The following is a 13,500-nucleotide window of genomic DNA, read 5'->3' on the forward strand; positions in this document are numbered from 1 at the left end:
TAAATGCTTTTTATTATGTGTGATAAACAGGACACTAAGGTAAAAAGTTGCAGGAAAGCCACAGTTCTCCTTATTTGGCAAAGCTCCAGCTAACATTTCTTCTTCTGCAGCTTTCTGGGCATCTTATTTAAATGAAAATTAGCTTTTTTTGAAGCTATAGGCCAAAATTATGAATGAAATTGAAATGACAATGTAGTTTCAATTTAATGAGCGTAAAAGTTTGTACATTTCTACTTCCTTCTACAAGTCCTGTTGTAAAGTTACAGCAGTGCAAAATATGCCACTGACAAATGTATTCAGATTCTCATACAGAAATGAAATGTTAAGTGTTATGCTTGATCCTAATCTGCTGCCAACTCTGTTTACATTGCTAGCTTAATAGCTGACACAACACAGAAAAAAAAATCTGTTTATCACTGAGAATATTAAATCAGTAAAGTTAATTTCACTTCCGAAACATCATTTGATGTCAACACATAGACCCCTTGTTTGTTTACATTTGGATAAAATATAATGATTACAGAGTTTTTTTTTAAATCTTTATATCTGCAAATATGAACAAAGTACAAGGAAAGCAAGGACAGCTCGTTAAAAGAGGTTTTTGAAAAATATGTACAGTAAAGTATGACTGAACTAAAAGTCAAGGTTACAAAATCAGCACCGTATCACAAAAGATGTTGAGATTACATAACAGAAAGTGACGACGGTTGAAGACCTTTTAATGCTAAATGGATTCCAAGGACAATTCCAGGATGAGGGGCTACGTTTTGGCCATCAATGTTTTCTGTCTCTAAAATGCCCCCCTCCCCCCCCAAAAAAATCTCCCCACACTTCCAAACCCAGAAAAACAACACATGAGGCAGGATTAATCATTAGGCAACTACAAACAATATGTACAAAATCCTCAATCACCATAAGCATAAATGTATTTAAGATATACTGGGATACAATCAAAAGAGAGACAAGCTCTATGGAGAGACAAGCATTAAAAATGAACTGAAGCCTATTTGGTCAAATGTGTTATTGTAAAAGAAACATAGATAAAAACAAACAAACAAACAACAACAATAATGCACCACTCTCATGACTCAGAATGTGTTTGCAAGGTTGTAATAACAGAGATACGATAGTAGCTTCACTTCAGGTAACTACAGCCTTCAAGAAGTGTTTTAATATTGAAGTCTAGCTTTTTCGAAAGGACAAAATTTCAATGTACCCAAACACCCGTCGCTGACAGCTTCAAGTCAGGACTGATCCACGGATGCTGCCGTCAAGATCAAACTATTTGTGAGGCGTTTAACAGCTTGGATCCTCAGCAGGAACCTTTGAGCTTGGAGCAGAGCGCCACAAGAAGGAAAGGGTTTGTGGTTCAATTCATATTCCGTGCTTGTTTAAGCAGTTAAGTAAATAGATAAAAGGATGGATATTTGCATTTAGATTTACATCTTCAAAAGAACATACAGAACATTCTTTCTTCTTATCAGCCAACTCCAAGAAGCCTATTGACAGGAATCGCCTAGTGCTTGTGAGTTTGCACTCTTCCGAGCTTGTGAAGGCATGCTGCGCTAGCATTCTACTAAAGAATATTATACATATGTCAGAAAAAAGAAGAGTATTACGTAACACTGTCGGTCCTCTAGGTATACAACACCAGCTAACTCAGTATAAATGATATAGAAAACACTAAGGTCTACACATTAATACCGTGTCATGGTATCTGTAAACAATACCACTCAACCAGCTACGATACTGAAAGTTTTTCTTGCTGAAGCAAATAGTGATTTCTTTAACAAAACATCAAAAAACCTTGTTCATTATGTTTTAAATGCGTACATTGCCCAAATTTCTCTCTGTCAATCACAAAGAAACCCCTTGGAAAAAAACAAAAAAACAATCAGAGTTTATCTTCAAACACAGATCCCAAACCAGACCAGAGCCAACCCCACCTACTTCTTTAACCATCTGAGGGGAGAAGGTGCACATGGTGGCTGATGGCCTGCTCCATGGAGCTTTTAAAAGCCTGGTAGGAGGAAGTGACGGGTAGGAGGAGGTGTTTGGACTCAGGCTCACTCTGAGGGAAGAGTCCCTCATCCCTCCAGTCCACACCTCTCCCTTCTTTGAATCCTAATGGGGAGGGTGTGAGAGGATGGAGGAAGGAGATGGAGGGAGAAGAGACGGCACTGACAGCTTGTTGCTTGGCACTTCCTGTGGCAAAGCGAAGGAGGTCCTGAAGGGAGATGGAGCTCCTTCCAACTGAGGAAAAACAGAAAGGGAGTATAAACATTTTAGAGCATAAATATTATCATCATCATTTCTGTGGGACACTTTGGGAAAACGTATCAACACATAAAACAGAGAGTTAGAAAAGGACCCACTACCACTTTTATCCATCCTAATGCAATATTTTTTATTTATAATAATAAAAAATAGGATTAACATTTCACCTTCACACTCAAGCAGGAAGTGCCTCCAGAAGGTGACAACGGGCGTCTCTCGTTTCAATTTTTCCTCCTGCTCAGAGAAGTTGATGGTGAAGAGCTGACCAATCTTCTGAGCTGTGAGATGATCACCAGCTTCGCAGAAAACTCCACAGAAGACAGATGGGAAGAGCTGAACCTGATCATAGTACAATGTAATTAGAGTTTTTAGCTTCACTTTTCTTCATTTCAACTTCTGAATACTTTATCTTGATGTTTAATAACATTAATTGCTGCTTTTTATATTAATCAGTCCAGTTTAAGTCACTTAGTCTTTGTTTTCCCATCAAATATTCCCATTTGTGTTAACAGGGTTACAAACAGCTCTGAGACATTTTTGAACTGATTTAGAAAAGGGTAAATTTCTTTTCAAACTTCAGTCACCTGATCAAAGACACCCAAAGTCTGTAGACCTTCCCGAAACCTGAGGATGAAAATAAGCAAAGTAAACACTGAAAATACAAGAAATACCAAGGAAAACAGGAGAGTTATCACCACAATCATTACAATGGAAAAAGCATATCTTAAAAAATACAAAATAAGACACCTAAAGAAGATCAGCAGGTGCTGTTATAAGGAAGTGTTGTTTAATTTGGTTTCTTTTACTATTAGGACTACAATTAGTAACTAGGATGCACCAATCCAGGCTTTTCCCGTTCTAATATGCTACGATGTCTTGGTTTTATGCATCTGCTGATACCAAGTACTGATCTCATAACTGTGTTAAATTAATAACTGGATTTTCCACTGTGAGGATGAGACTAGTAATCTTTGTGTGTACGGCAACATCAGTTTCCACTTAAGCATTGCTTCCCCAACTCATTTAGTATTTATTCATAAAATAACAAATGACTAAGATCAATAACACTCAGGACCTTCTTGCCTGTGAGTAAAAGTGCGAACTATTGCACCACCATCTGCCCAGAGTTGTATGTAACAAAGTTTAATATATAAATGGAAAATAATATTTGTGTGTTACTGTAGAGATGGATGGATTAGGATTCTCCTTAATGAGAGTAGGTCTGATTGAGGTCACATTCAAAGAATAGGTTTAATTACATTTAATGACTTAAAGCAGTACACCTCTGATGACCATAGTGGTAATATTTTTGTAAATTAGAAAAGGAGAATTATATTTTGACAAGCTTTTGTTGTTTTCTTTGTTTTCTTTATTTATATTCAGTGATGGAGTTTTAGCTGTCCATAAAGAAAACCAGGGTCATTTTATACTCTGCGTCTTATATTCAGAACAACGGTCTAAATAACATAAGCACCAGTTCTAGCCACAGCAGCCCTTTCTCCTCTAGGATAAAGCACACGGGGTCCTGGCATGCTTACGCTGACTTTGCTGGAGAATTACCTTCACTTTTCTTACACGGGAGCGATTAAACATCACACGGGCCATGCACTAGGGTGCTGCTATAACTATTTAAGACTGATTTCATACACATTTATGGGCACCTCTATTAGGTGACATTCAGAAAAGATCAGGACTGCAGTGCATGCAGGAAAACAGCCATCTACTGTACTTCCATGTTTATTTATCTTACCTCTGCAGTGGCAGCTGCATCCTGGTGATTATGGTGAAGCTCACCAAATCCTCCACCAGAGCCTCTCTCTCCTTCAGGCTGCTGATTGGTCGATTACAGCCAGCTAGTTCCAGGTACTCCCAGCTGACTGCCATGACTTCTTTTAGCTCTTCTAAAGACTCTGCCTCTGTGATCTGAAATGATTCGATCTCTATTTTAAAACTACCTATAATTTTATTTTATACGTTTTTAGCCACTGTGCCTTCCATGAAAGTTTGTCTTGTTCTTACCCTGGTGACCTGGTGGGTGAAGTGTGTGTCAGGGGTCATATGTGTGACATTGAGGGGACGGTTGGCTGGGTAGTTGAATAGACACTGATAGAGAGCACGCGAGAAGAAGCCAACAGGTGGACCACCATGGACCAGAGAGAGGGCCAGCAGGCAGCCGACATCAAAATAAAGGTCCTCACGCAGAGCTGAATAACATACACAGTCAGTGTCTTTGTTCAAATTTTTCATTTACATACAACTGCATAATGGCTTTATAACACAAAAATAAGCTTTGGAAGTACCCTCTGAGTCCAGCGCCAAGTTTTTGGATCCATCTGGGCCCTCGAACACTACACACTCCTGTATCTGCTGCATCAGCAGCTTCAGGAAGTACTCCTTGGCTGTGTCACTGTCCCAGAGGTTGTTGGGAAGGGGAGTCTGATCTATGTCTTTGAACCTGGACAAATAACATCCCACAGTAAAGAAGACAAATAGCAAAAAGTCTAAACAACAAGCACAACTCAGGAAAGCTTTTCGCCACTGACCTGACAGACAGGGTTTGTGTGGGGTCAAAATCAGCCCTCCTGACTAAGTCGAGACCAGCTGACAGAGCCTGGTCCCCGATCACCTCCACCTGGACACTTGGGGGATGAAGCTGAGGGACCAAAGACTGCAGGAGCTCTTCAGGCGATCCAGATCTTTCGGGTAAAGATGGTCTAAGAGACAGAGAGTGACAATTAAGAACAAATCCTGCATCCTCGATGAGGTACTGGCAGGTTAACTTGTACCTTTTACAGCTGATGGAGGAGTGAACTGAAGGCCTGTGGCGTTTGGACAGCAGACTTCTCCTCGGACCTCCCTGAGGAGACCTAACAAGGGAGGCTGGAGAACAAGGTAACACGGTTCAGAGTGTTTAGTCATCTCTCCATCAATTTATAAAGCAAAGAGGAGGCAGAGCTGAGTGACATGTTGTCTCAGACGTTGTCAAATATGAAAAAAAATGGAAAAGGTAGGATTAGCCAGTGTTTTACAAACATGGAACCAGCCATCATTAACCACCCATACCTTTCCCATCTGTCGCTTGTGTGCAGTCAGTGCAGGCCCAGTCTTTAGTGTCCAACTTTAGTCCCGAACATTTCCTGTGAGTCCCTCTAGAGCCACACAGTCGGCAGCGGATCACCTCAAACCATCTGAGAAACACAAAAACAGAATTATAAAGTGATTCCCATAATATTTCCTAATCTCTAGATGACGAAAGCCAGAGAAATATCACTAATGATTATGCTTCACACAGCTGAGGAAACTAAGATCTGCTCCGCTGAGACAACAGCACTGAATTTTTTTATTCCACTCATTTTATTGCTACACTTTGCCAGTCTTGATGCCTTACATAATGTAAAGCACAGCATTAGCACACAAACAGCTGCCCCTGTGCTAATGTGGTTCTGTTGTTTAAAGGATTTTAAGTTTTTTTTTTTAACAGTAACTAATGTCTTTATTTGATAAACAGCAGTTATAAATATAGATCCTTAGACGCAACTTTACTTCTTGACTATTTTTCCTGTTGGCTCTAAACAATTTTACAACATTTTTAATGTTCTATAAGAAATAACGTATGACCTTAAAACAAATACTTTTTTGTACTTAGTTTTTATTCTTTTCTTGTTTCTTAATCTCAGACTGTTAAACACCACTTAAAGGAGCAAATCTGAAACTGTCTCCAATAAGTCTGAACATTAATTGAATGGAAAAACTATTGAAATCTGATGGATTTAAATAGTTTCTCCACTTATGTACTGATATTAACCTTAAGAAACTCTGCTAACTTAAGAGTCTGTATTTCTTTAATTCAAATAGGCCAAACTTTATTAATGTAATAACGCTTGCTGAACAGTGACATTCATAGACACCTCACCCTCATCTACCGGAACTTCAACACTATACAGTCCATTACATACAGTCCATTCATATTGCTATTCCTTTTGCACATTATTCAAACTGCTGACCGCTGTATATTTGACATATATGTATAAACACGCACACACACACACACACACACACACACACACACACACACACACACACACACATATATGCATATATATTTGGAATACATATTAGTAATGTGCATACATTACTAATATACAGAAAATGTTGTTTTTACAAGCATCCTTAGATACGAAAGATACAAATCTGTAAACTAATGAAAGAAAAATATAAATGCCATACCCGCTCTTGGCAGAGTGTGTACAACCATTGTTGCAGAGGCAGGTGAGAGCGTCACAGCGTTTGTAAACCTCCAACAGTTCTGCATATGCATTTGCCTCCAACTCCCACGAGGCATCTCTGCAGGAAGCCCAGACAAAGGGTTCAGGTGGGGGGGCAAAAAACAAAAACAAACCAAAGCAAATAACAGTTTTTCCTGGACAAACAAGTGCTGAAACGCTGCAGATATAATTTAAGGTTACCTCTCTGGGATGTATATTCCCATTCTGAGCATTTCCTCCTGGAAGTTTTCCTTGTTGTTACACAGGGTACATCTAAAGAAGAACAGGCCTGCACTGTGGGCCTGACGCTAACACACAGACACACGCCAATAAAAATACACAGAAATACAAAAAGTTACACATGCATTGTACTTTTTATATACAGTGGTCCCTTGCTATAACGCGGTTCACCTTTCGGGGCCTTGCTGTTTCGCAGATTTTTTTTGAGCAATTTTCCATACAGCGCATTGTGTTCTGCATCCTGATTGGCTGTAGAACATTGTCAATCAATCTTGTGCAGTGTCTCCTGTACAGTACAGAATGCATTCAGCTTGTCAAATTTACACGTCGACGAAACATTTTACACTGTCCAAGGCAGCCGCGGGTGCCTTTGGTTTCATTCTATAATACTGGACTTATTTTTCTACGAAGGTTTGAACTTTGAGAGTGTTTAAACAAAAGATACAAGTATGAAAATGTTCATGCCTGTCTGAGAAAAATGTATAAAGCGTGTAGTGAGGGATTTTACAGCCTTAAAACATCTATAATAATTGTAAAAAATTAAGTTTGCTACTTCGTGGATTTCACATTTTTGGAATGTAACTCCCACAATAAACAAGGGACCACTGTAATATGGAGTGTAAAAAATGAATTTAATCTTCTCAAACTGAATGGACACAGTTTGGTGGTAGAACTGCAGATAATCAATTCAGCAGAGTCCAGTATGCAGGACAGCCATATAAACCATTAAAAAAAATGCAGGACCACATATTCAGGGAATATTTCAAAACATTCAGCTCCCATGAAAGCAAAGTCGAGCTGCATTTCCTGTAAACCTTTCTAAATAGTACTAAATAGCCAACCCAACATATAAAATCAGGGCTCTCTGCACACTCATGGTACCTGCACACAGTCTCTGTGGAACCAGCTGGTATGGCAGGATGGACACTTGAGGATGGAGTAAGACAAAACGGGATCAATAGAGTCCAGACAGATGGAGCAGGATCGAGGCAGACTGATGTCTAACCCAGTACACAGAGACTGGGAGGGACTATGATCTGGACAGTAAGATCTGGACACACAGACAGAGGGGCAGTTACTATCTTTTATATTTACAGTATTATAGTTTAGCAGTTTTATGCAGCTGCAGCTTGGAAGAGTTTTGCAATTTCTCTGCAATTTGGTGCATATACTTTTTAAAAGGAACCAACACTATTGAAGCTGAACTTTGACAGCATTTTACAGCAGTTTATTTAAGTTTTAAGAATTTAAGTTTTAAATTCTATGATAGTTTGGACATTTTTGTAATTCAGTTTTCAGTAGAATTAGATTCTTTTTGTGGCAGAAACAGTTTTTTATGGGTTCACAAAGAAGAGGTACATCTACTTCTTAATTTTTTCTTTACAGATACATCACTCCCAAAGTACTTGGTGATAAATGAATAACAGTTTCACCTGCCTCTCTGACAGACTCCACTCTTAAATCACATCTGTGGATCTGCTGCAGCAACAGAGTAAGGATTACCACTTCTAGATGCAGACTGAGATGGTGTAGCTGGAGTAGGTCTAACCATAGAACTGATGAGGCAACAAAGTAATAGGCCAAGAAAATAAATGGTGTGTTCTCCAAAGAAAGATCCACGATGTACTATCAGCTTCAAAGAAATAATAGCACAGGAGGAGACCCACCGAGAGCTGAAACTAAGCAATACTGGAAGAACATTTTGGAGAAAGAGCCAAGTGCCTGGTGGAACTCAGAGCAGACCATAGCTTTCTAGAACAAGAGCCAGTCAACAGCCAGTCAAAGACAGACATCCAACAATGAGTCTCTGGAATGAAGAGCTGTACACCATGAAGACCTGACACGAGCCATGCCTACTGGCTGAAGAAGCTAAATGCACTCCATGACCACCTTGCAACAAAAATAAATGGGCTGCTAACAGCAAATACTCATTCATCCAGCCTCTCCACATCATGACAAGATGAGTAGGCACTGGAAATAACACCAGAAGACATTCCCAGTGTGGTCAAATGGTTTCATAGAGGCGAGGTGATTCGAACTAAAGGGATGGAGCCACCAGAAGTCAGACTAAAAGATATACTGGACAACCAAAGTACCTAGGTGTCCCACAGGGTAAAGGAAAAATGATAAAGATGCCTGAATGTCAACAAGTCAAATACCTTCAGAAGGTAAGACAGGTGCTCCATCATTGAGGCTCTGTGAGCAATGGAAAGAGGAAGGGCAGAGATTAGTGAGTGTCAGACCCACAATCTAAGAAGATGACCCCCGAAGATGAGCTGAGATCAGTAATCAGGAGCATTAAATGGCCTAAATGACCTGTATTTATATAGCGCTTTACTAGTCCCTATGGACCCCAAAGCGCTTTACATTTCCAGTCATCCACCCATTCACACACACATTCACACACTGGTGATGGCAAGCTACATTGTAGCCACAGCCACCCTGGGGCGCACTGACAGAGGCGAGGCTGCCGGACACTGGCGCCACCGGGCCCTCTGACCACCACCATTAGCAGCTATAACCCCAAAACTGGAAGAGTGGCTCCTGCAGATTCCCAGCACAACATCAGATGATTCTGTCCAGAAGAGAGCAGTCCTACAAAAAGCTAAGTTACTGCCCAGAACCCTATATGTACCTTAGCACACAAAGTAACTTGCTTTTGGTCAGTTGTTTCTTTGCTGTAACAATGTTTGTTGGCAATAAATTTTATACCACTGGAAAGTCTGTTTATTTTCTCTTAAATGTTGCCACATTTGTAAGCAAAATGCATTTGTGGATTAAGCAGTAGAGATGAGAATGTGGGTTGCATCCATGACAAATCTTAGTATGTTGCCCTAGTACGTTTGTCATACTAGGGCGACATAGAAAGAAACTAACACCCATGCATGTAAAGCCTATGTGTGGCAAACACTGAAAAATCAGCTTGTGTATATCTTTTATGACTACCGTTTGGCCACAGCAGGAGTATTTCATGTTAGCAAACAGTGCTTTATGCCTTTAACCAACCTACAAATACAATTAAAGAATTTAATGTGTTGTCAGCACTCACGGGAAGAGTCCAGTGAACTGGGAGACAAACATTTGCTTCCTCCCACAGGGGAAGTGAACCATCTTCCTACAGCTCCTGACATTACAGCCGACACATGCTCCCTTCTTCTTACAGCCAAAACATGTCTGAGACACATATACAGCACACAAGGAAACAGTAAATACAAACAGGCCCGCACACTTCAATCACAAATCACACCTAGAGGATTTGCTGTTGACCAAATGTAGAAGGGTGTTGGGATCTTATTTGTTGTATTTGCTCTACAGTATCTCACAAAAGTGAGCACACCCCTCACTTTTTAAGAAATATTTTATTATAATTTTTCAAGGGACAACACTGAAGATATGACACTTTGATATAATATAACAGTATAAATTTGATGTCTAAACTGCTGGCAACAAAGACGAGTACGCCCTTAAATGAAAATGTCCAAATTGTGTCCAACGTGTCAATATTTTTTGTGGCCACCATTTTTTCCCCTGTGCCGGCAGCCCCAAACCGTGACATTCCCACCACCATGCTTGACTGTAGGCAAGACACATCTGTCTTTGTGCTCCTCACCTGGTTGCCACCACACATGCTTAATATCATCTGAACCAAATAAGTTCATCTTGGTCTCATCACACCACAGGACGTAATTCCAGTAGTCCATGTCTTTAGTCTGCTTGTCTTTAGCAAACTGTTTGTGGGCTTTCTTGTGCCATGCAGACCCATTGTATGCAGTGTGAGGGGTGTACTCACTTTTGTGAGATACTGTAGAGCTCTTAATATATGCAAGGTAATAATATTGAACTGCTCACCAGTCGAGCTGACCGGCGGGCCTCCTGTTTGATGTCCTCCACCAGGAAACCGAAGATGCCTTCGTCTTCCTCTCCTCGCTGATAAACTCCACAAGATGTTAGCTGAGACAAACACATGCTTACAATATTATTAAGACACACTCTTAACAAACAGACCCTTTTAAAGCATTTTTAATCTAAGAAAATACATCATTGTCACTTTATTTGTGGGACAGAAAAATACAAACCATGAGCCCTCTTGTTCTGTGGTGACTGTGCTCCCTCCTCTAATATTTACCACCAAATAAATTCACTTAAATCATAATGAGGTCATAGAATAAATCATTTCCTTCTTTGTTTGCTTGTTTTATTTATTTATTTTTATATTCGATTGATTGTGACTTGGTTTGTACAAGTCTTTCAGAAAGAATATTTTTAATGCTATAACTGTTGGTCAGGCACTTGTAAAGCAAGTCTCAATAAAATATGCTTGAAGGCTGAAAAATACATATTCCTGTGAAAACAGAAATACTTGCAGGCGTTGTCTTACCAAGCAGAAGTAGTGGACAGAGAGTTTATGTTCTTTGAGTGTGACTTTCTCCCCAAACATGGCTGGGTCATCATCACTGCACCTACACAAAGCACAGCCTGCAGATACACACAAAATATGCAAACCTTCATTCAACTAAAAAAGCTTTCTCAAGGCCCCAAAAGACATCATCATAAACACTCATTAAGGTTTTAACGTATGTAAGGAGAAATGTGAAGATATAGCTTTAGTTGCTGATTTTCTTTTTTTAACAGTAAGAGCACTACGGTATATCTAAAACCACAGCGACAACACAACAGAGCTGAAAAGTCAAGCCTAACACACAACACACAATGGCTGGAATTAGCAGTCAAAAGGTGGTTTAAATACACATTTGTCAACAAAAAAAACAGCAGCAGGAGATATTGACTTCCAACTGTGTGTGAAAGTCACTCACACTCCTCCTGGACACTGTTTGTGTGTGTCTCCTGCGACCTCCTTGCCTTTTTCTTCATGTTTGTGTGAATCAACCCTGCAGGAAAATGAAAGACCACATTTACTGAGCTTTTACAAACACTGTCATCACAACATGCTCACTACACAACGCAGTGGGTTATTGAACAAATGCTTCCAACCTGACCATATTTGACTTCCCTGAAAAGAATTCCAGGTTGACGATAAACTCCTAAGCTTTCCCATTTTTACTAGTTTTTTCATAAAAATGATTTGGAATGAATCTAGAGACATATTCTAGCCCCAAATACCTGTCACTGTACGGTCATTAAACTGAAAGTGAAGCTAAAGTTCAACATAAAATTTAGAGCTCAAATTTGTTTAAGCTCTAAGAGTAAGGCCTGCACCACTTGCACATATGCAGATATTTCAAGCAAAGTCATTATGATATTACAAAAATTACATTATATAACAAGAACAATTTGACTCATCACAAAATATATTTTTTTAATTAAACAAATAAGAGTAGAAAGTTAAAAGAAAACTCCCCCTCAGCGTAAACTTTAACAATAAAATACATTTAGAATGTCTGAGGATTGAAGAGACAACACTATTTATTTTAACGTAATGTATCCTTTAGCATTCATGGTGCCTTTACGGATGTAATAGCTTAAAAAACAAACAAGCCTCCTTTCAGGTGCTTTCGTGCTCTTTCTTTGTTACCTGGGAGGACATGCCTACAGTTGCTCCTACATTTCCAAAAAATATGTCACGTTTTTATTAGTCAGGCAAAAGGACTGTTTTATCCATTTCACTTCAGCAACCATCCTGGTGTCAACTCCAGGCAATTATTTAGGCAGAAACAATGCTCTTAAATTATTTAGGCAGCCTTTCAGATTAATCTGCATTTTTCATTTTTTATTCAGCCTGTTTGAAGCTTCTTCTTTTTTTTTTTTTTTAAATACATATGGTTAAAATACTAATTGAATTGAACAAGCGTATATTTTTTAGCAAAAATAATATTTTCTTTTGATTTTATTTACATTTTACAAAGAGGTCTCACTTTATTAGAAACAAAGTTGTATACCGGAAGTCACTGACGGCCTCTCATAAGGTTAATCGAGCCTGAAAGTCTTACAGTGATGTCTCGTTTTGTTTTGTTACACACACACACCGAAAAAAAAAAAAAACACATAATAATATCAGCTAAATAAAAATAAAAAACAACAACAATAAAAAAGTAATCTTTATGCCTGGAAAGATTCTTCTTTTGATATTTCCTTAACTACAACTAATATTAGTATTTAACTATAAAAGCATTCAAATTATTTTCTGTGGCAGCTCTAAAAGCTTCCGTTGTGCTAAGATCGACAGCTCTCTCTGTTAGACCTACAGTCGACCAAATGTTCCTAACATGATGCCTAACATTGCGTTATAGCTACTCCATTATACTCCTATCTGTAAACATTTAGTCGGAAAAATACATTAAGTGCAAGAAGGAAAATAGGAGTTTGAACACGTTCAGCTGAGACGCTGACATCAAAGAAAGGCTCGGTTTCAAACGCAACCTAAACACTACAAAATGTTTCTCCGGTGACCTACTTTACATTCAGGGGCGAAGAGTGTTAGTTTGCGTCCATTTTCCTGTCGTTTTTTGAAGGCTTACTCCCAATGCTTTTGTTTATTTCCGACTAACACCGTCGAGTTTTTAAATTTCCCTCTTTCAAAACAAAAGAACCTTATTTCCGCTTCCGCCTCTTCTTCGTTTGCTTTAGAGGATTTTTCGCACTAGGTTCTCATTTGCCTACATGCGCGCCCCCTGATGGTTGGTGTTGATAATGCTCTCAATAATATTAAATATCTCAACAGATGGTGAAAAACTAAGATATGTGGAGGAAATAAATCCTG

The 13,500-nt window shown here is 39.1% G+C and overlaps 1 protein-coding gene across 1 annotated transcript; it reads right to left on the reverse strand.

Annotated features, from left to right (window-relative positions):
• Positions 1-1,954: 1,954 nt before the first annotated feature.
• g2e3 (G2/M-phase specific E3 ubiquitin protein ligase) lies at positions 1,955-11,654 on the reverse strand. Its single transcript, XM_085343168.1, has 16 exons — positions 11,597-11,654; positions 11,161-11,258; positions 10,632-10,733; positions 9,832-9,956; positions 7,665-7,833; positions 6,744-6,850; positions 6,505-6,621; positions 5,341-5,465; positions 5,064-5,157; positions 4,821-4,991; positions 4,578-4,732; positions 4,297-4,481; positions 4,028-4,200; positions 2,862-2,901; positions 2,445-2,616; positions 1,955-2,253 (listed from the first exon to the last, which is right to left on the reverse strand). Exons 1-16 carry the CDS (start codon positions 11,652-11,654, stop codon positions 1,955-1,957), a joined length of 2,190 nt encoding a protein of 729 aa, XP_085199294.1.
• Positions 11,655-13,500: the final 1,846 nt, after the last annotated feature.

The sequence above is a fragment of the Diplotaxodon limnothrissa genome, linkage group LG19 (genome assembly GCF_057381915.1).
Source record: "Diplotaxodon limnothrissa isolate DT_005_m linkage group LG19, D_limnothrissa_male_GT1.1, whole genome shotgun sequence".
Classification (NCBI taxonomy): domain Eukaryota; kingdom Metazoa; phylum Chordata; class Actinopteri; order Cichliformes; family Cichlidae; genus Diplotaxodon; species Diplotaxodon limnothrissa.

Bases quoted from the DNA above. Each gene is read 5' to 3' on its own strand.
- g2e3 (XM_085343168.1), bottom strand. From the start codon at position 11,654: ATGAAGAAAAAGGCAAGGAGGTCGCAGGAGACACACACAAACAGTGTC. The intron at 9,957-10,631 runs GTGAGCAGTTCA...TATGTGTCTCAG, and splicing joins CCCGCCGGTCAGCTCGACTG to ACATGTTTTGGCTGTAAGAA. The intron at 2,254-2,444 runs GTGAAATGTTAA...GTTTTTCCTCAG, and splicing joins CTTCCTGCTTGAGTGTGAAG to TTGGAAGGAGCTCCATCTCC.